Source organism: Crocodylus siamensis, chromosome 1, assembly GCF_052110815.1.
Source record: "Crocodylus siamensis isolate JL-2025a chromosome 1, ASM5211081v1, whole genome shotgun sequence".
NCBI classification, from domain to species: Eukaryota; Metazoa; Chordata; order Crocodylia; family Crocodylidae; genus Crocodylus; species Crocodylus siamensis.
In genome coordinates, this window is record NC_143395.1 from 167354087 (window position 1) to 167377799 (window position 23713).

A 23713-nucleotide genomic window follows, 5' to 3' on the forward strand; every position below is an offset into this window, starting at 1 on the left:
GGAAAATCCAATAAAAACTATTAAGAGTAAGTCAATGAGATTCTGTAAAAACTGTTCTTCAACTTACATAATGTTAAAGAATAAAAATCTGTTGTAGTCAATAGTTTATTGTGGAAGAAAAGAGATCATAAGCATTGCAATGTAATGAGAAATAATTCAGAGCCAAGTTGAATATAGACATGTATGCAGCAACATCAACTGTTCACTGATGATCTTAAGCAAGAAAAGAGAAGGAAAATCAAATCTGGGCGGAACAAGAATTATTAAAGTATCTCTGTAGTACATGCTTGTATATAATGGTTATCACAAACAACCTATATCTTTTAAAGCATTCTGTCTCCAAACCGGGCTGCTGTATTTTCTAATGCAAAACAAGGATTTTTAGTTTATTCTCTCAATTGTTTGCTCTGAGCATTTGCCTAGAACACAGTGCCAGATGCAATTGCTCTCAGTGGAAAGCTGACAGTTCAGGGGCAAAGATTTTTGGATGTCTGATATAGGCACCAGCTGTGTGTTCCCAGTGGTGTGGGACTGCTGCTGTAAGAGCTGCAAACCAAAAGTAAAAATACAGGATGATGCTGGATGCATCCACTAACTTGAAGACTCAGGAGAGAGCAGGGGTAGAGTGAAGTGGTGCTTGGATCTGGGTCTTGCTTATGCCTAGGCTTGTCTTAAGCTTATAGATAGAGAGAATCAGGTGTTTAAATGCTCAGCATTGTAACCTGTTCTTGTGAAATTTTGGGGGCTCCAGGTTGCTGAGAAGAGATTCTTTTTTCTTTTCTACTAAATGTTCCAAGGAAACTTTTACCATCTTAAGTCACACCTGGAATGCAGCTGAAAAGCAGGCCCTTCAGACTCTACCCAGAACCAAACCTATGGGATACCGATTTGAATTCAGCGTTTCAAGTTGCCTGTCCTAACACCAGAAAAATCAGAGGGCTTCAGATGGAAGGTTCTAGCTGGAAATCCATTGGTACTTTTTATGATCAGTGAAGATATTTTAGGATCCATTGTTCGGTCACTTCATTGGATTGTCTGAGTAGCAATGAGACATCCACTATTTCCAGTGTGAAAAAATGATGCACTGTGGGATATTATTTCTTAAACTAACTGCGAGCTGGAAAATACAAAATTTCATGCATGGGAAGGGGGAGAATTTTGAGAACTCTTATCACTGCTAAATGCCCTCCCATAACCTGATCAGTAGGATCCTTACAGCTCAGGTATTGACATTAATTTTGCTGTGTGGTGCACATGGAAAAAGGAAGAGAAACCAGCATTTTTATATCATCTTGTGAGTCTGAATATATTACCATGAAGTCTAACTCCCTTTCATCCTTTTCTCCTCTGATAATTTCTCTCTGAAACTTTTTCCAGCAGCTTACTTTGTCCTCCTTTTACCTAGGATATTCTAATTTAGGCCAGAAGAACCCAAAGCCCAACTGAGCACACACCGGCAACATGCCAGAAGCCTGAGGGATGATTCTAATTTCCATAACATGGAGCAGGTTGCAGCTGTCCTCCTCTTTAATATGGAAGTACAGCATGCAGAGACTTACAGACCTAGCATGCCCCGTGCTGCATTTGGACCTTGTGCTGTGCTCTGTATGATTTATAGCTTCCTTTCACAGGAGTTATTGCTTTTCCACTTGACATTGCTTGTACTAGAGCTTGATTATTTTTTTTAGAACAGGATTATTAGGTAACGTATCTAAAAAGAGACATTCTGTGTGTTAGTTACTACGTGTACCACACAAGGCTTTTTGGTATTGGTTGGCTTGTTTGCTGAATATTGATTCACTTTGCTGCTGGAGCCTCAGTGGATGACTCTCTCTTTTGGGCAACATTGACCCAATGCCCTGGCATTTAGGAGTTATGAGCTGTTGAATAAATTGTCTGCTGCATATGATACACAATTAGGTTCCTGACTTATTGGGAGACCATAAACAGTGCTTTACCACTTTTTGCAAGAGGCAGTGGTCTGATGTTCCCAGATCATCAATATGCACCCCTGCAGTAGCAATTTGACATGGGTATTTTTCTCCCAGTTAATGACACTAATCCTAGCACTTGCAAAACTTATGTGCTTAAGTATAATGTGGACAGAGAAGTTTTGAATACAATACCCTAGATGTGAAAAGCCTGCATATGCCACATTTAATAGAACTATCTACAGCATGTGTACAGTTTATAAGCATCTACAATGTTTGTTGACTGGGGTGCTTCATCCCCCACCCCCGCAGTCAGCTCCAATGCTGGTAGCAGTGGCTGTGACTTAATCTTAAAACAATTTGGACATTCTTACCACCCTATTCACTAAACTAACTCAAAATAGAGGGAAAGGATACAACGGTCAAATAGCCTAACCCTTGTCTCCACTGGCAGTGGTACTAGTGATTGGATTCGTGAGGGATTATTTCTTCCTGAACAGGTTCTTTCAGAACAAGTGCTTTTGACGTGATGATGGTGAGACTGAAGCTATCACTAGGCTACAGCAACCACCACTGAATATACCTGACTTTGAGGGGTGACCCTTGCACAGCTGCTCCTTTAAATGTGCCTTCTCTGCACCCCAGTGGCTGGCAGCAATGCAATTTTCTAGTGTTGATACCAATTTTCTAGTGCTGACCGTTGAAAGCATTTTTGAGACACTGAAATGCACTGAAAGCACTGCTTTTTGCTTTCAGCACTCCGCTGTAGCTTGCTTCTACAGTCCCAGGCAAACTCCAATCCAGGTAACTACATCCTACTTATTTTGGTGTCTCCCACACATCTTCAATTACATGCTGTGTCCTTTGCTTCCTATCTTACCATCCTTGTTTAACCCTGCTACACTTCTATCGCACTCTGTTCTGGCCTGTGGCTGCCTTCCAGTGGTGGGTGAAGTGACTCCTGGAGCTGCGCAGTATTTATAAAATCTGTAAAGCAGGGCTGGGTCTTTCTGAATCAAACAACAAAAAACAAAACCCAAAAAACCAACAAACCAAACAAAAAAATCCACCTATCCCACAATAGATTTGAAAGTTTCCGTCCTTCTGAATCAAACTCTATCAGTGCCATGTGACTAGTGAGACCAATGAGAGGGGAAGTGAAATCCTAGCCTTTTAAAAGAATTAACAAGCCTGCTTTCCAGCTAGGAGGCTGTTCAGCACCAACAGTGATCCAGGGCTCCAAAGGGGTCTGACTGAGTTTTATTAAATATTAGATCATCTCTCTACTTATGTCATGGCTTGATCTTGTCCCATGATAACTTATCAGTGGGCATTAGGAAAGTCTGCAACAACTGCAGCTGGGATCCCAATACCTCTGTCCCCATTAGCCTTGGAACAATAATACCAGAAGTCAAAGGGGGGTGGGGGGGGAGGGAAAGAGACAGGATTCTGGCCAGGCCCCAAGGTCATTGTACTCCCTCCCTGCTGGGGGTGGAGGCAGGCTACTGCCTGCCCTTGTAAATCCTAAAGAAAACCGCAGGGGGAAGGGGGGGTTATGCAGGGCTTTACCACCAGAGCTATGTGTCTCCTGGGGCGCTGGGGGGACCCTGGAGGCAGTAGGGAGGGGGAAGAAGGTGTCTAGCAGGTGACAGGGGGTCTGTGACCTGGGGAAAGTGAGGGTGCCTCAGGGACTGCTGCCCCTCTCCCGCCTCCGCGGAGCACGCCGAGCCCGGGTCCCTGCAGCCTCGGGGCTGGCGCTGGACACTCCCCGCCGCCGCCCGGGCCGGAGGGAGCGGGACTCACCGCGGCAGCCCTGGAGCTGGCTCCCGGGGGGGGGGGCTCGCTTCCCGCCCCGGCTTCTTGCCCAGTTCCGGAGCTGGGCTCCTTCCCCGCTGGGGGGGAGAGACTGGCTCGAGGAAGGGGGCAGATGGAGAGATGAGGTAGGGGCAGGGCGGAGAAGCAGCGCACACACCTGGGCTGGGCCCGGACAGGGACGAGCGCACCGGGCCCCGCGCACATGTAAATAGAGAGCAGCCGCTCCTCTCCGGCTCCGGCTGGCTCTTGATAGCGTTTGATTGGCTGCCAATGACATCACCCCCTCCCCCGCCCCCCCGCGCTGGAACACTAGAGGCCCGAGAGCCGCGGCTGCAAACGTCCCCAACCCCGGCCGGCCCCGCCCTCCCTTCCCCGCCCGCTGCCAGCGCCGGGCCCCCATTGGGCGCAGGCGCCGCCCGTCCGCCCCCCGCCCCGCCCCTTTCGAACCTTACATTTACACTGTAGCAAAAGAGAAAGTAACTATGTTGCAGCTGTAGATCAATGGAGCCGAGTGCAGGGGCGGGCTCAGCGCGCAGTCACTAGCTACCGCCGGGTGCCCGATGCTGCAGGGACAGGCGGATTTCTGAAGTAAGTGCAAGGAGCCTTTCATTAGCCTCACAGGCGGGAGGGCAACGGGGATCTGCGTGTGTGTGTGTGTGTGTATACACACATACGTATACATGTATGTGTATGCATACACACGTATCCATGTGTCTGTATGTGTATGCGTGTATACATACATGTATACACACACACGTGTGTGTGTGTGTGTATGCGGTGTGTGTATGTATACGTGTGACGTGTGTATATGTGTGCTCGTAGATGTGTGTGTGTGACGTGTGTGTCTATGTTTACACGTGTGTGTTGGGGGGAGTGTGCACACGTACGTGCAGGACTTGTGCTAGGAAAGGACATCGATCCCCGCCTCTGCCAAGCTCCGTGCTGGAGGACAAGAGGAGCCGGGAGCGGCGGAGGCTTTGGATTGTCTCTTCCGACTGACCCCGGGTGTCGCCTGTCGGCGCTGGGGCGAGGGGAGTGCTGCAGTGTGTGTCAGGCGGCGGGGGACCAAAGTACGCGGAGAGCTCTGCCTGTGTGCGCTGCCTACTTCCCCGGGCGTCGCTGCTTGCCTCAGCCCCCCTCCCCGCCGCCTTCCTGGGTGCCAGGTCCCGGGTGGGCGGCGAGGGGTGCTTGGCCTGGCCGGGGGGGTGCTCTGCTGTGACTTGGCGGCGCGGCCGGGTGTCTAGGACCCTCCGCTGCAGAGCCGCAGGCAGGGCTTCCCGCCTGGGGCTGGAGCAGAGCGCGCTGCGCGGCGGGCGCGGGGCCGTCTCGCCGCGTTCATGCATGCTTGGAAATAAAACTAAGTTGGCGGTTGTTTTTAATTCGGTAGCTTAGCGGGGGGCTTTTAAAATGTGTTATGTATGCATGTGCAGGGCTTTGTTATACAAGGCGGGGAGCCCCACTGAAGAGGGGGCGAGGGGAGAGCCGTGAAGTGCTGGAGGTCCTGGGGGGTCCTTCCGCTCAGGTAACTCCGGGCGATCGCCGCCCCCGCCGGGGGAGTGCCGATTTATGTCTGGGGGTGACGGGGGATACCTCCCCCCCAACACACAGGCGCTCACACACTTCGCAGAGGCGCGCGCACGTAGAAACACACATTTCACACAGGCATGCACCACACACACCGCAGGCACCCCCCCCCACTACAGCCACACGCATCCCCCCCCCCCGCCACACACGCGTGCACACACCCGCACACGGTATCTTCCAAGGCAGCCTGTGAGATGATTTTTGCTTGAAGGGAAGAGGGCCTCCCTGCTGCCTCATTAACACGAAGCAAGGGGCCAGGACTCCACGGAGCTGGGCAGAGCAATGCTGGGAGGAAAGGACCACTGTGCCAAGTGCCCACCCCCCTGAATGCATACAGTTCACTCCTGGGTCACAGGCACTGGGAGCAGGGGCTTCAGCTGCCCCACAAGTGCGGGTGGGGGGTGTTAACAGTATGTGGTAGATGACAGGTTAAAGGTGTAGAGATGCTGTGTGTGGAGCCTGGTATCTGGAGCCTGCCTCCACGGGTTTCTCGAGGCACCAGGCACCTTGGAGAATCTGCCCAGGGGAGCAGAGGGGTGCAAGGTGCAGGCTGCCCCCCCCGGACAGCCTCCTACAGCATCCTATGCTTCTCCTGGCTGCCTGGGCTCGGAGGCGGTTGTGCAAAGCCTGCTTGTATTTTGGCTGTGTAGAAAAGTTGCACATCCCCCACTGCCAGCCCGAGCTGCAGTGCCTTCTTCTGCGAGTCCTAGAGTCACTTCACTCAGCCTTATCACTCAGCTGCCTGCTTCTCATGGCCCCCAGGAACAGCTCAGCTTGGTGTGCACGTAAGGGCCTGCTCCCTCCTGAGGTACAGCCAGGCTGGCTAGGCCTGGGGCTGCTCTGCATCGCCTTTGTATCCAGGCAAAGAGCTGAGACTTTTGCTGCAGGATTAGGATAGGGTTCCCTTTGGGAGCCCCACTGTGTGGATAACTCTTGCCAGGGCTGATCACTATCAGAACTAGTTGCTCGAAAAGGCTGGGCCCTGTATGTGTCATGTGATCTTTCTTTTTTTTCTTTCTCTCTCTTTCCTTTCTCCCCTTGCAGATACATCTTGAGTTCTTCTTGACTTGCCAGTTTTCAGCCTCCTCATGCCTCCATCTCCATTAGACGACAGGGTAGTGGTGGCACTTTCAAGGCCAGTAAGACCTCAGGATCTCAACCTTTGTTTAGACTCTAGCTACCTTGAATCTGCTGCCTCTGCCAGTGAGAACCACGCAAGTCTTCTCAGCACAGCTGTCGTGTCCCTAAAGGCGGCTAATCTCACGTATATGCCCTCATCCAACGGCTCTGCTCGCTCCCTGAGTTGTGGATGCAGCAGCGCCAGTTGCTGCACTGTGGCAACGTACGATAAGGACAATCAGGCCCAAACTCAAGCAAGCACCAGCAGCACCACCAACGTAGGAACCTCTGCTCCTTGCCCTGCTAACCAAATGGTCAACAATAATGAGAACATTGGCACTTTGAGTCCATCAGGTGGTGTGGGGAGCCCAGCCTCAGGCACAACCAAGCAACTAGCTAGCATAAAAATAATCTATCCTAATGACTTGGCTAAAAAGATGACCAAATGCACCAAGAGCCACCAACAGAACCAAGGGCCTGTCATCATTGACTGCAGGCCATTCATGGAGTACAATAAAAGTCACATCCAAGGAGCTGTTCATATTAACTGCTCTGACAAGATCAGCAGAAGAAGGCTCCAACAAGGCAAGATCACTGTCTTGGACTTGATCTCCTGTCGGGAAGGCAAGGACTCCTTCAAGAGGATCTTTTCCAAAGAAATCATAGTTTATGATGAGAATACCAATGAGCCAAGCCGAGTAATGCCTTCCCAGCCACTCCACATCGTCCTGGAGTCACTCAAGCGTGAAGGCAAGGAACCGCTAGTTCTAAAAGGTACTTCTGTTCTTCACCCCAGAATAATCAGCTCATTTGCTTGTTTGCCATAAACTTCCCATTTCTTTTTTGTTTTTTGGGGTTTTTTTTGGCAGAACCACTATGCTTTGTGTTTGTTTAGAAATCCTGTACAAACAGTCACAAGTAGGAAAGGGAATGTTATAAGAGGGGAGGAAGGCCCCTAATGTATATTATCGATAAAACATGGAACTTGTAGAGCTTGATATTGAAAGGTAGGCATCGGTCCTCTTTTTATTTTCTGATTATTGCCCTCTTGCAGTGAAGGGGGATGGGAATGGGAAAGAGAAAGAAGCTAGATTTTCTAGATTCTTGATATCTGCTTAGAGTAATAATTTCCTTATGTATTTAGACTATAAATATTCATAGCAAAGGGCAAACATCCAAGAAGACGCAATCCTCTCCCCAGCTACTTTACATCATCAAATTGACCTTTTGGAGCCCTTGATATTCAGTAGGGTGTTGGGTTTTTTTTTTTTTCTGTTTTGGTCTTGCTTATTTTAGTCTGTACGCAACTTGTCTCCTAGAAGTTTGGGTGGTGCATGCAGCAGTAAAAGGGGGAAGGAAAGACTATTTGGTTGACTACTCTCAAGTACTAGTATTGAATTATTCCATAGTGCAGTGGTTCTCAGATCCCTCTGTGGAGCACTAATAGTAGCTGCACTGTGTTCCATTGGTAGACAGCATGAAATAATTTGAGATCCAAGTTGTGCGGGAGGAACTTGTTGAAGAGAGGATCTGGGAAAGAATCTTCTTGCCATGAAGGAAAAAACATTTTCAGAGAACCACTGTTACAAGGCTTTTTTATCACTGTCTTGAAAGATTACCATCTTGGGCTTTGCTTTTCCTAATATTACATTCACTAGTATAACAAGGGTGGGGTAAGAGGGGCACCAGTCCAGGGTTTCAATTTAGTAGGTGCATCCTACAGAGCTCTGCATGCCTCTCTCCAGTACTTGACACTTTTCCCTTCCCCACCTTCCTGCTGTCTGGTGCTCACCAGCATCTCTGCCCAGGGCACTAAAATGCCCCTTCTCACACAGCTAAGTGTTCAAAGACACTTGGCTTTTTGTTTGTTTAATTCTGGTGCTTCTAATTAGAACAGTGTCGTTACCAAAATAAAGACCTCTCTCGGTCATCTGAGTAAGACATAATCTCATTCTCTTCCCTTTTCACTTTAGCCATCATTTGGCCAAACTGTACATATTAAATTCAAATAACCTGTCCTCATAAGTCATTTCCTTTAGCCTAGGAATTGTGGCCTAGAATAGATGGCAGCTCAATTAGCTGCTCTGGAGCTGCTAGAGAACTAGACAGGTACAGCAGAGCTAAATTAAAGTTTCTGTATTAGGCTTCACTCAACTCTGATTTTTATTAAACCTTAAAGTTGTGATGGCCTTTCTCTGTGCATTATCTGCAACTCACAGTGACACTGACTTTTGTTTTGACAGTTGCAGCTCTTTCTCAATAGACTTGCACAGAACTCATTAGGCCACTGTGATGTTTCTTGTCTATGTAGAAGGAAGAAGAACTGCTTTGTGCTATGAAGTTTTCTTTCTGAATTCATTGGTGCTGATGATAGTCATTTTGTTTGAAACTACCTTTCTCCTCCATGTACAACTTGCAAACCATAATCTTGATACTCTTAAATTTTCAGGAATTAAAGTGAGAAATTATAGAAACAAAAAATAGTCCTAAATTTCTTTGTAAAGTAGATCAAGAACTTTAAGTGACATCACATCTTGACTATGCCAGGGTCCAGGGATGAAATGTGCCAATTAAGAAATATTCATATGATTTTATTTTAGTGTCATTGAAATGCTGGGCAAACAAAGCCTGAGTAGGACATTCCCTACACATTTCCTACATAAAATTTCTTCTTCTTTTTCTTTTTTTAATTCTGCCCCACCGGTGTTATGTGTGAGGCTATCTGCTGAGATTATCAGAGACTGCTCATGACACCGTTGTCCCATACACACTAGAAACTCAGAAGCACACAGTTTTAAAACTGATGAGAAGTGTTATCAGCTGTCTTAGAAGAAGGCTTTAGGAGAAAAGTTTGATTTTTTTTTTCTTTCTTTCCCATGAATCCCCCTGTGAACATTTTCTGAAATGGAGGTAGAGGACAACAGCAGAAATACATTAACTTACATAATTTTAAAAGTTGCGGCCTAAGGAAGCAGAATTGGCCTGGGAAAACATAGCGAGGGGAGAGAAGAGAGGAGCACTCCCATGTTAACATTTTAAACTCCTCTTCCCTCCGCTACTTCTGAGGAGGGTTTGAACAGGGTTCTGTTGAGTTAAGCCTGTTATAAAGTAACTTTTAACGAGGCTCTGCCTTAGGTTTCCAGGCCTGGGAAATGGTGGCAGAGGTGTTTGTTACTTAGTTTCATTTGTCAGATAGGATTCCCCCCCCCCATGCTTCAGTAGCTTCAGTGCTGACGTGATGCGTGTGTGCGTGTTTGCGGGGTTAGGGATTGAAATAAAACTGAAGGTAGCATATAAAGCCTCTTTGTTTTTTATTTTAAGAGGTTTCTCTTGCTTGCTGCAATCCAGTCATAATTTATTGCTGGCCCATCTGATCCTCTGTTTGATGTTTGTAAACATTGGTTGCTAACCTTGCCGTCCAAGTTTATGTCCCCCTGATCTGGTGCCATGTTCTCCATGTTTGGTGCTGCCTGTCAACCAGGCAGCCCTGTTGCCATTTTAGTGATGCAGTGTCACATTGAGGAGAAACTGATCAGAGAACCTCAGGGCCCTCTGCCTTGGGGATTAAATTACTGCTTTAATTTACAGCTCTTATGAGAGGCCTCATTCCAATATCTGTCTTATACTTTAAATGCTGGGATCGCTCTTTAAAAGTCACATGGAAATGTTGTGCCGCTTTTAGAAGAGCAGGCTTTACATAAACCCACTTTAACCTAACCTCCCCTGGGGAACTGTGATTAATTGCGGGTTAAACTGAGTGTTTAAATTTATTTGTAGTGGTGTTGTTAACAGGACCCTGTGAGCTGGTGCTTCAGCAAGAAGCCACATTGGTTTGTGTTTGAATCTGAAGCATCTTTGCTTTTTTGTGTTCTGTGGGTAATGATCCCCTTCTCCCACTTCCTTTGGTTATGGGGTACAATTTTTTTAAATTTCAAAATGAGGTTTGCATTTGATTTGTTAAGCTAAATTTAAAATGCCACAATGCCTCTTGAATAATAAATGAAAACAGTTCTATTTTTACAGAAGTCATGAACTTTCAGGATTAATGTCGAACTGGATATAATCCTGAACTGTTCCTCCATTTTACCTAGACCAAACCTGAAGTGCCATTAGTTTTGACTGTTTACAACCTGCAGCGTAGCCTGCTCCCACATTCTTCCACCCCTACTCCCTTTACTCTCCCTGCAAGCAGATACTAGTATCAAGTAATTAACAGACCCTTCCTGGTAGATGACTTTCTTTGCCTGTCCCCATCTTCTTCTCTCTGTGTCATGCCACATGCAGAACCGATTGCAGTAGAGTCTGTCACCAGTTACTGCTAAGTCTCAATGTGCTCACACTATTTGCTTGGCCATTCATTGTTGTCTTTTTTTTTTCTCCCTCTAAGTCGGTAGATGGGGGTGGGGGGAGGGGGGGAGAGAAAAGTCAGTGACTTGGGCCTGCTTCTGCTTTTTTTGTGGCAGATGGCAAAATTGTCACTGAATTCAGTGGAAGGAAACCTGAAGTCCTGATAACCTGAATGCTGAACAGCTGCATCACCTGCTAGAACGTGATGAGAGAGGAGCGTGGGGTGGAAGTCTGGAGTTAATTAAGTCAACGGTAAAACTTTCAGGAGCCTTTACTCAGGGAACAGAGGGACCTCAAGACTGCACAAGACCTCAAGAGGGACCTCAAGACTGCTTCTTTTATTAGTGAATAACCCATAGACAAAGCAATTAAAGCTGCATGGATAATTGCTGCTCAAGTGTTGTTTTCCATGAAATGGCATGTGAATTTACAAAATTTTTCATTTGGCCCAGATATACAGTTTTGGGGGAAGGATTAAAATAACGGTCCAAAATTTCACCCTGCCATATAAACCATGTTGGCATCCTTATGACTTTTTTTTTCTTGCCTCGTGTATTATCTACTTATTTTCATGGGCTCCCCCCACCCTTTAAAGTTCCTGTTGATGGAGTCCTATGATTACATTAAAAAAATCCATCTTATTTTTAGTGATTGTGGGGAAGATCTTTAAAGAAGATGAAACTGAGAAGGCATATGAAAGCATGTTTTAAAAATAATTGCAATTTTTTAAAGTTGACTTGGAGGTGAGGTGGGGCTGGCTCATGAGTTTTGAAGTTTGGGGGTTCAGCAGGATTCCCCATTTTCAGGAGGAAATCTGCAGCTTTTCACAGTGTGATGCACAGATGGTGGGTATGTGAACCCAAAATGTGGCTGAGCTAGAGTGCTATCTAATTCTTTTATTTTCCTGTTGGTTTGAGGAGCTTATTTATGCTGTATCTTCCTCTTGCTTATCTAACAGGGAAATAAATGAAGTGTTTTTGCTGTCCCTTTGCTCCAGCAGCTTCTGCAGCCAAGCTGGTTCCAAACATACTGGCTCCTACCTTTCCTTTGGATTAAACCAGCAAGGCTGAGAAGGGGACACTGGTGTGCCGGTGGCTCAGTGTCTCCATATACACTGACCAGCCTTTTGTGCCCTGGAGATATCACTCCACCTTTGCTTTATCTTTCAAGGGAAGATTAAATTCAGTGAGCTGCTGTCTCACTTGCCATAATTCTGTTGTCTCCCGAAACAGGCAGATACCTACTACTACTTTAGTAGTGAGTATAAAACCTGCCAGCAAGCCACTTGGCACTTGCTGCCATAATCTAGTAACTGCAGAACTCCTACCTAACTTGAGTGGCACATTAACAAAGTAAAAAAATAAACCCCAAACACAAGGACATATGCACAAATACACTGTAAATAAATTAGCCATCTTCTGTTATGCCACACTCGCTGCAAAACACAATTTTTCACCTTCCTCCCATGTACCTAATGCTCTCAGTTCATTAAATTCACTCTTTAGCAGTCAACATACAGTTCTATTCTGTTGCAAATATGATACAATTCTGATAATGTAAGAACTAATCTAATCTGAATAGATGTAATTGGAGCCAAGTTTGATCTGTAATCGTTGACTAAACCTAGCAAATAACAGAATATAGTAATCCTTTTTACTTAGCACCTATTTTTCCTGATGGTCCCGAAGTACCCAGTCAATTAGGCCAGGACCACACTAAGAAAAAGGTCTATTTTAAATGTTGACTGACACATTTTAAAGCTAAAATTGGTCTTGTCTATTCTAGAGATAAATTCTGACCTCTTTGAAATCAATGGCAATAGGCTTCAGTTGAGTCAGAATTTCAGCTGACATGTTAAAATCAAATCTTCCTTTCCTAGTATAGGAAAGACAGGGTCCTCAATCTCAACAACCCAAACTCCCTCTATCTTAATAACATTTCTAGGTATATACTATTGTTATATCTGGGTAAACTAAGGTGATAGACATCCTCCATATCTCAAGTTAAGTTAGAGGGACATCTCTGCAGAAAAAATAACTTGCTTCCTCTTTTGTGCAATACATGAAGTCCTGCTCTTATCTTCAGAATGACTGGCACCTGTTTTGGAATGCTCCAGCACACATTGTGGGTGTGACATCATGAGCATCCTTGAAAATAGCAAAATAAGTGACCACTGCATGAATTCAGTTTTTTCTTCTTCTTCCACTATTGTTTTTTGTTGTTGTTGTTGTTTTAAAGGCATTCCCTATTCTTATACCCTTGGGTTCCAAATTAAGAAAACTCCAAAACAGATTTTTAAGGATGTAAATACTAGAGAGGAATAAATCTCTATTTACCATAACTTCCTGGAGGCTGGCTCAATCTCTGTAATTCTTGATATGGTATCACCTATCATTTTATGGCAGTATGATAGTATTTAGCAGTAAATAAGAACAGGATAATCAGTGTACAGTTCTACAAAAGACTGTGAACCTATGTTATGGATGACTAAATTATTAATGTTTCAGGGGTATAGGTTGTAGCCATGTTGTTCTAAGGACATAGGCTGACAAAGTTATTTGAGTAAATCTGATATCTTTTAATTAGACCAACTTAAATAGTTGGAAAAAATCTTCTTTACAGACTTTCAGGTACAAGTACCCTTTGTCAGGCTGAGGAAGCATCTGCAGTTGGTGTGTGCTCTTCCTGGATGGAAGAAGCTAGAGGCTGACATGCATGGAAGAAAAGCAGTCAGTGAAGATGTGAACTGAGGAGTCAGTGGGTGAGAAACAGACTGGGAGGGGAGGAAGTGGGGGGGATGAATGTAGCTGGTAAATCATTGAGAGGTATCTGGGGAGTCAGATGTTAGGAAGGTCATAATGTGTCGTAAATCCAATGCCTATATTTAGTCCATGATTTTTTGTATCCAGTATGTTGATGAAGTGAAGTTTGCAGGCTCATCTGTGAAAGGTGTTTTATAAATTCCGTCTGAGGATTTGAATTGAGAGATAGGAGAGAAAGTGTTTTTCTTGTGAGAAATGTGCCCCCACAAGTAATTTTTCCAGTGTGCATTCATCCATCTGTCAAAGACAAGAATACCCAATTATCTATGGGGTCACAAAATCATGGACTAAATACAGACATTGGATTTATGGCACATTATAACCTGCCTAACATCTGACTCTCCAGGTACCTCTCCATGATTTACCAGCAACATTCATCCCCCTCCCCGCACCTGTTTCCCATCCACTGACTCCTCAATTCACCTCTTAACTGACTGCCTTTCTTGCATGCAGACTAGCCTGTGGCTTCTTTACTATTTATTCTATCCAGGAAGAGCACACACCACTGCTGATGCTTCCTCAGCCTGATCAAGGGTATTTGTACCCAAAAGTTTGCAAAGAAGAATTGTTCCAACTATCTGAGTTGGTCTAATAAGAGAACAGATTTACCCAAAAAACCTTGTCTGTCTAAATTATTAATACACACTCTTCCTTCTGTGCCCTGTTTGTTATGTTGAAGAGAGGATGTTTGTTATGGATCATTTAGTATCTACTACCAGTGGCATGCATAGGCAGTGCAGAGGATTGCATGTGCAACCCCTGAGAGCACTGGTGGCCACACTTGCCGCTTACGCGATGGGTGCAGGAGCGGGGAGGAGAAGGCAGGCAGGCATGCAAGTGCTGGCCAATTACTGCAATCGCTGAAGCCACTTCTGGGATTGGCTGCAGCAATCGGCTAGCACTTGCTCCCAGAAGTGGCCGCAGTGATTGGCCATCGTGGGATCACCCAGGGGGAACACCTTGCCCCACGGTCCGCAGGATCACCCACAGGGGACTGGTTGCAGGGGAGGCATGTGCCCCCCCGACTAAGACGGCACCAGTTGCCCATGTCTACTACCAAAATTCCTGTCTTCCTGTCACTGTAACATGTTGAAGATTTCCTTTAATGCCACAAGTGCTTTTGGTTAGTAATGGAGTGAGAGTCTTGGAGACTAAAACCAGGTGTAGCACAGGGAGAAATGGTGTTGCAAAAATGTACTTGTGCTTAGAGAAGCCACCTTTAAGGGTGCAAGGCAAAGGCAGCCTCTTCCACTGCTAGGTCCCTGGTTTCTGAGATGTCAAGTCTGAGCGCTGGTGCTTTCATGTAGACCCACAGTGTTAAGAGTTGCTTTGTAGTCTTTTTCACACAATAGTTGTGCTCTAGAGGTCTGAGAGGTGACTTGAACACTAGTTAATGCAGATTGACCTGTTTTTTATGGTTACATGTACAAGGTTTTTTTCATAGCCCTTTAAAGGCGCAGCTGGTATTGTTGTGCTTATCTCTCTAAGGTTCTTAATAAGATTACCTTGGGTGTATTATCTTCTACTGGGGTGTTGGGGGAAGAGGAGAGGTGCAAAATTAACCACCTTCCCTACAATGTGACTTTTTACATACTCCATAAAAGCCCATGTTACAAGGTTGCAAATTTTAGGACTAAAAATCCAAGAAATAAAACTAGGAGACTACCCACGTAACTTTAACTGCCTCAGCATGCATGTATGCATGTGAGCATATATGCATGTACATGCTACTTTTTTATGCTTATGATCACATGCTTTTCTTAGAGAACATAATGCAGTATTTGACAGTGCTAGGATTGTAGATTCAACAATGTAGCACTTTCTATTACTGTTCCATTTATACAGACAGCCCATGAAACTGGTTTATATGTAAGTTGCAGCTTACAAGGTTGTAGAAGAAATTACCAGGCATTTTATTTAAGAAAATATGTGAACATAAATTTTAAAGATTGTCATAAGCCATTGCTCAAGGGGAGAAAGCTAAGATTAAGCATGCAACTTCAACTTGGCAACCCAACTGTTCTCTTAACTTCGCTATAATTTTCTTTAGAGGGTAGGTGGGGACCTGTAAATATCATGAGTTTGGCCAAAGTCACATGGGACTAAACAATACACTGGGCATTCTATGTGTCCCATCATTTATAAACCCTCAGAACATACACAAATTTGTTTTCACATTTCCCTGCAAGCATAAAGGCCTCAAACTTTTTAATGAAAGCTGAGATTCCTGTCTAATCACCAGAGATCCTGGTTTTCTCTGATTTAAAAAAAAAATCCAAAATTTTCTGATTTATAAAAAACCCAAATCCACATTTTTCCATAATTAAAACATTTCAAAAATTTTTTATATATAATTTTGGGATTTTTTTTATCAGAGAAAACCAGGAACACTGCTAATTGCACAATATCAGTAGGTCTTTAAGAGAAACACCAAATACTGTGAATTTCTTACATTTGCATGAGTTGACAACACTGTGGGAGGGGACATTAAAGATGTAAATCCTTCCCAACACTGAATTTGTATTTAACTGAATGTAGTCTCGGAGTGATAAGTCATGATAGTTCAGGGAAAATGTGAGAGTTTAAACTGTGTCCTTTTTTTTCTCAGAGACAGGAGGAAGGGTACTTGGTACCTGAAAGTTTGTCTGTTTCTCCCCCAGCTATATAGTTAGTCCAATAAGATATCACCCACAAAAATCCTTGTCTCCTATATTTAGCTTAATGCAACTGGTGTGTCTCTTGGGCTAAGTACAGACATTCAAAGAGCACAAGAAGGTATCAATCTAAGTTACTCAGTTTTCTGTAAATGGTGTAGTTTAGATCAGTAGCGAAGAGAACACAAATTTGCCCTTTGGGGAGCAAATTTTAGACCAGGTTCCACCATTCTTAAACCAGTCTGTGTGTGCCAAACTTCTGTTCTGTTACAGGTCTAGACTGGTTTCGTGTGCTGAACTTTTGTTCTGTTATGGATATAGACCAGTTTTCGATCACTTATACCGGTAACAGTATAATGTCTGTACCTGACCCTGCAGCTCATGCCTCATAAACGTCCAGTATATTTCTGATCCTGTGAACAGGCATACGATAACTTGACTCCTGTGAACAATGCTACTAAGTCCTGAAGATGTTATGAGCACAAGTGTCTGTAGGATTAGGTTCAATTATAAATAAATGCATCTGTATTGTAAAATTATTAACGTAGTTAAAGGCCCTCTGTAATTTCACTAGATGGCTAGATTACTCAACGATCTGATTGCACCCTGCCTTAGCTTAGGACACACTATGCTGCTTTTTGTCTGTGAGTATCTATTATGAGCATGTGTGCAACACTAACTTTCAGAAGCTTGCATCTTGGATGGTTCCATTGGCAGAACTAGCCAAAGCACTTGGTACTGGGCGCTTCACTGCCAAATAGGTACTTTTTGTTCAAGTAGCTTCATCACTAGGGCTGTGTGTTTGTGCATTTTAAAAAAAAAAAAAAAAGGCTGCAAGGCATTTCTTAATTGGAAATGATTTTTGCTTACATTGAAATTCACCTTCAGACCGAAGTCAGGAAAATCTCAGCTTAGTAGGGAACATTTCAGCATCATGCATTCTTTCTTTCACTCCCTTCCACCTTAGATTCATAGATTCATAGATTCATAGATGCTAGGGTCGGAAGGGACCTCAATAGATCATCGAGTCCGACCCCCTGCATAAGCAGGAAAGAGTGCTGGGCCTACATTACCCCAGCTAGATACACATCCAACCTTCTCTTGAATACCCCCAGGGTAGGGGAGAGCACCACCTCCCTTGGGAGCCCGTTCCAGACCTTGGCCACTTGAACTGTGAAGAAGTTCCTCCTAATATCCAATCTAAATCTGCTCTCCTCTAGCTTGTGGCCATTATTTCTTGTAACCCCCGGGGGCGCCTTGGTGAATAAATACTCACCAATTCCCTTCTGTGCCCCCCTGACGAACTTATAGGCAGCCACCAGGTCGCCTCTCAACCTTCTCTTGCGGAGGCTGGAAAGGTCCAGTTTCTCTAATCTCTCCTCGTAGGGCTTGGCCTGCAGGCCCTTAACCATACGAGTGGCCCTTCTCTGGACCCTCTCCAGGTTATCCGCATCCTTCTTGAAGTGCGGCGCCCAGAATTGCACGCAGTACTCCAGCTGCGGTCTGACCAGCGCCCGATAGAGGGGAAGTATCACCTCCTTGGACCTATTTGTCATGCATCTGCTGATGCACGATAAAGTGCCATTGGCTTTTCTGATGGTTTCGTCACACTGCCGACTCATGTTCATCTTGGAGTCCACTAGGACTCCAAGATCCCTTTCCACTTCCGTGCCACCCAGCAGGTCATTTCCTAGGCTGTAGGTGTGCTGGACATTTTTCCTCCCTAGATGCAGCACTTTGCATTTCTCCTTGTTGAACTGCATTCTGTTGTTTTCTGCCCACTTGTCTAACCTGTCCAGGTCTGCTTGCAGCTGTTCCCTGCCCTCCGGCGTGTCCACTTCGCCCCATAGCTTAGTGTCATCTGCAAACTTGGACAGAGTACATTTCACCCCCTCGTCCAAGTCGCTGATGAAGACATTAAAGAGTATCGGTCCAAGCACCGAGCCCTGCGGGACCCCACTGCCCACACTCTTCCAGGTCGAAACCGACCCATCCACCACAACTCTCTGGGTGCGACCCTCCAACCAATTCTCCACCCACCGGACTGTGCAGTAATCCAAGTCACAGCCCCTTAACTTGTTCACCAGTATGGGGTGGGATACCGTATCAAAGGCCTTCCTGAAGTCCAAGTATACGACATCCACCCCTCCTCCTGCGTCGAGGCGTTTTGTGACCTGGTCATAAAAAGAGACTAGATTGGTCAGGCACGATCTACCTGCCACGAACCCGTGCTGGTTTCCCCTCAGCATAATTTGTCCTGCCGGGCTCTCACAAATGTGAGCCTTGATGATTTTCTCAAAGATTTTGCCAAGGATGGAGGTGAGACTGACTGGCCTATAGTTACCCGGGTCCTCCTTCCTCCCCTTCTTGAAAATGGGAACCACATTGGCCCTTTTCCAGTCCTCCGGGACTTGACCCGTGTGCCACGAGCATTCAAATATTCCCGCCAGTGGCTCTGCAATGATGTTGGCCAGTGCCTTCAGTACCTTGATTGCTCCTTAAGAAGAACATGTCTTTCTTTCATTCTTCCTGCCAGCCCTGTTGCAGATTCTGAGCTTGGAGAACGTCTGCGAGTCCAGGGAAAATGAGATGTGAAACAAGTATAGTGGACTTGTGTCCCTATCTTCTATAAAGAAAGGGGGATGTGGAAGATGCTATCTATCTAGAAGGCAGAGGGGTACTATTATCTTGGCAATAGAATTTATGGCTAAGCTGTTATAACAATGGCTTGATTCATTATGTGAGAAAACACATAATTTTGATCAGTTGAGGTTTTCTTTCTTTCTTTTTTTCCCTCTCACCGACCACCTCCACTTTCTAAACCTGTGACAAAACTTGACTGTCTGAGTTACTATTAAGTGCAGAATTATTAACAGCTCTACTGCTGTGTCTTAAGACTGCATCATCTCCAGCATTACCAAACATCAGGGAAAAAATTAATTGGATCCCCAAAATAATTTCAAAGAGATTCTTATTTGCTGCATTTTTCTCTGAGAAGTATGTTATTTCTCTTCTACACTTTCTAATAACCATGATAGACTAACTATTATTAAAGGTAAACTCAATATTCTCAATTAACACCCATCTCTCAAAGACACATAATTAAACCCCACCCCCCCAATAAAAATATAGTAATACATGTAATAAAATCATGAGGACTGGAGCTACCAGTCATCATATCTGAGCTACCACTGCTTAGTGGCTGTTGGTAACTGGTAACCACTGTGCATGCTAGAATTAGTTAATACTTTGAAGATATCAAATACTTCGTTAGCTCAACAACAATCAAGGTAGACAGGCTGGGATCCAAGGAAGAAATAACAGTTTGAGTGATCTAAAATGTTTGTTTCAAATCAATGCATCAGAGCTTTCTAAAATCTTCAGGATTTGTTGAGCTATCTTCCTTTCAATTCACAGAGAGGGAGATGGGATGATTCTAATTAAAGATGTCTATAATAAAAAGAAACAAATGTCACCCTTTGCCTTTGCAAGAATTATGCAGATGAATTCATTTTTTTAAATACCTCAGGGAATTTAGAAAAAAGAGGATTAGACTAACTTCTGTCATGTTAGCTGAATTCAATAGTTTAGTCAGTTTATTATCCTAAAGTGTGAAATTAGCCCTTATATAAGCAATGGGCCAATACTGTTATAAAACAAAAGCTATTGTTAAAGCAATTGACCTAGACTGAGTTGAGGACACTTTGTCACTGGTCTGAAAAATGTGATATTTCAGCATTTGGTCTCTGCAAAGATCTTGTAAATGCTGTCTATTCTAGGCATTGAACCTGAGGGTTTGAGCCTTCAGTTGTATATAAGAATCCTCTGGTTTATTCTGACACCAGAAATACTTTGAAATTCTCTTTTTAACCCAAAACAAAGATTAGAATTTACACTTTCCTTTTCCCCAATCTTACCTATGAAATAGGGAGCATAGAGAGGAAGATGGGAATGACAACAGACGAAGCTAGTCCACAACCTTGGGCAGTTTGAACTCCTTGCTGATATAGGATACTGAAGAACCTCAAGAAGCAAAGCATGGCTACTTCTATCCAAAAGTGTCTCCTATCCTATTGGTCATGGGCTTGGCAATGGTGATTCATGTATCTATGATTCAAAGTGTGATTATTGCTACATTTGAAAGCTAGGATCGATACTAACATTTTGGAATCATTCTAGGCAAGAAACTCCTAGCCTAGAATTGTGTGCAGCATAATTTTAAACCATCTCCTTGTGTTCTTCTATCTGTAGGCGACCTAGTGCTATGGTCTTGTCCTGGGGCTGGAAGTGTAAGGGTCCTTATTTTATAGCTCTTGCTGCATTTGGGGGCCAGTAAGGAAAATTCCTTCCCTGATCAGTACAGAAGAACAATGCATCTGGGTGGCAATTGGCCATGTGGACTGCTCTCCCCATGTTCTGTGTGCTGCTTATTTAAAACCCTCCACCGCAGGAGTTGCCTGAGCCAGCTGGTGGGCTATGCCTCTCTCTGGGCATGACATGGGATGCATGGTGCAGTAGCACTAAGGTACTGCACTGTAGCTTATTGTTATCACACAATAGCATTGCAGGGCACTAACTGTGACGCAATGCTGCTGTGCAGTAGTAACGCACGGTAGTTCATTGTAATTGCACAGTAGCACTGGGAAAAAAAAACATGCAGTGACAGTACTGCACAGTAATACCAGTTACAGCTGCCAGGGCAGGGGACATAGTTCCCGTCCAGGCTCTGGTGGCAGAGTCAGCCCTGGCAGCAGGCACCTTCTGGGGTCAGAGAGCAATCTCCTGCTCCCTGTTGCCTGGCTGACCAGGAGCACATTTGTTCCAGGTCAGGCATCTACATGAGTGCTACTGCACAGTAACTAATCACAAGTAAATTTGCTACCTGCATTTGCGATTAGAGCAGTTTACTGTGCAGTAAGAATGTGCACTTGTAGATATACACACTTACTGTGCAGTAAACTGCTCTACTGCATAGTAAAGTATCTCATGTAGATGCACCCTCTGTGTCCTACAACAGTTGAGCTACACTGGCACAGACTGAAAGAGCTGACAATCAGATGAAGCTTGGTAGTAAAGTGGTGCTGGGCCAAGACTAAGAAATGCACTCTCATTAGAGACCAATGACAGCAGACCTACCACCTTTTAGATCTAAATGCAGAACATTGTTTTGACTTGGGTCCCTTTGATCATGTTCTCTTCAGGCATGTGCCCAGTGACATAGTGAGGTTCCTGGGAAGGAAGAATTGTATGTTAGGTTCTCAGACACTGAAGTACTTTGGCTGAGGGAACACATTTAAGAAGCTAGATAGTGTGTTACTCTGTCTTTACCCATAACTGGAGAGTGATGGTTTTTGCTACTAATGCTCAGAAGTGATGCTAAGGTTCAATTAGACATCAATAGGCTCCAGTTTTAACATTGCCGTGAGGGCAGCTTGTCCGTCTGAACTATTGGTTCGAGCTGCCTGCTTACTTTCATTTAGGCCAGAAATAATTTTACAGCAGGTCACATTAAAAAGGCATTCTTTATTTTTGCTTCACTGAGTTGTACTATGTGCTTTGAGATCTATGGCAGAAAAGAGCTATATAAGAGCTAAGTATTATTTACTACAGTAGATGATAGAAACTCTTCACTTAAAATAAATAGAAACTCTAAGTTGTATAGAAACAAAGAGGGGTTCTGCAGGGAGTAGAGGTATGCCTATCAATGGTCAGTGGCTTAGTTTCCCTGTGTTTGAAGCTGGTAGACTAGAGGAAGCAGCAGTTCAGATGATTGTTATCGTCTTGTGAAGAAGCAAATTACAGTACGTTCCGTAGCACTTAGAGCAAAGTTGTCCTTAAGAAAACTTTGTCCTTAAAAGGTAACTTGAATAAGTGGAGAGATGAGCTGTGAAAGAGTGACTTTCACTAAAACATACTACTTAAGCAGAAAATATACAATCTTACCATTTGGGGATTACAAATATCTGAAACCATCCATGGTGATTTTTTTTTTTTTTTTTTTTTACTTTACAAATATGCTGAGCTGGTGCCCTTTGCATTGCCTTAATGCTCACGTTATCCAACACATGATTGCACCAGCTGCTGATTGTCTCAATGTGAAGGCTGCTTTGAAGGGCAAATGGGCAAATTGCTTTAGATATAAATATGGCAATGGTTAGTTATAGGAGAGAAGCAACAATACATTTAAAAAGTGGACAGTTCAGTACTTCATGCAACTTGTTTCCTAAGTCTTGTCTTACTCTGTAAAGCTGACAGAGGCTCTGCACTAAGTGAAATCTTTGTGGTATTCTTATTTCATTAACACAGAAAAAATAGTTTTATTTTTTTTTGGCATTTTGTATATGGCTTAACGTTCCTGGTTGACTTTTATTTTTTTAACATTGTTTGCACTGGGAGTGTTTCACAGTAGAAGTATGTACTCCTTTGTGGTTTACTTTGACATTTCCAATGATTATTTAATTAGACTTAATGTTAGTTTAAGTCCCCATGGAAAGCATGCTTTTCCTGTGAGAAGTTGTGATGTGTCTAAATTTGCATTTCTGCTATAAATGCTCACTCCCAGGGGATGATGTTTTAAAACCAATCCTCATTTGCCTCTGTATATTTATCAAAATAGCACGGGGTTTATTCTGTTCCTTATGACATTTTATGGAAATCACTTAAGAATAACCTAAAAGGAATAGGTTAGAAGAAACTGTTATCCATTTTGCTGGTGTGGGGGGTCTTTCCTCCTCCGTGGCATTTTCTTATAAAATCCACTCTCCCACAGCATGTAAGGTTTTTTCACCTTCAAGATTACTATAGTTGTCTTTAAATATTCTGACAGCTCCCATGTTGTGAGGAATGGCAAGGTGATCAGAAGAAGGTGCCAATACAAAAACAGTGATGTCTCTTACAGTACTGTGGCCATTCTGTTTTCGGAATTGGATGAGCACCTTTAAGTGGACTTTAACATTTAGGTAGTTTGATGCTCTGGGAAAAATCAAGGGACCAATCTGGGTCCATAATTTAGGACTGGGGGAAAATGAGTAATATGCAGTTGAACATCTGTAGTGTATATACATGAAACAAAAAGAAAGCATATTAGAAGGCTTTCAGGATCAGCCAAGTTAGACAAAAGGAGAGGTAAAGAACCTTCTGGCCCTCTGCTCCTAGAACAGAGGTCTGTAGTTGTGTGCCACATGATTAGTAGGAAACATGTGGCCTCCTGGAAGCTAAATAGAAGTTTTCCTAACTCCTATGACCAGCAGATAGAAAACCAAAGGTAAGGGGAAATTCCAGTGTGCATTTTTTTGGAGAAGACTATTTTGGTTGGGGGAAGATGCATCATTTCCCTTCCCTGCTGGGAAAATGGGAAAGGTTTCTATTTGCCACATACTTTTCATCCTTGTTTTTGCTCCTGTCTTGAGGAATAGGATACACAACTAATGTTGGCTGCTTG

At 44.1% G+C, this 23713-nt stretch overlaps 1 protein-coding gene across 1 annotated transcript in view; it reads left to right on the forward strand.

Moving 5' to 3' along the window:
• Positions 1 to 4211: 4211 nt before the first annotated feature.
• Positions 4212 to 23713, forward strand: part of DUSP10 (dual specificity phosphatase 10) — a 34721-nt gene continuing 15219 nt past the window's right edge. The window contains exons 1-2 of the mRNA XM_090048505.1: positions 4212 to 4334; positions 6375 to 7223. Coding sequence (XP_089904631.1) covers positions 6419 to 7223 — 805 coding nt within the window. The 5' untranslated portion in view covers positions 4212 to 4334; positions 6375 to 6418. The remainder of the gene's footprint in view (positions 4335 to 6374; positions 7224 to 23713) is intronic.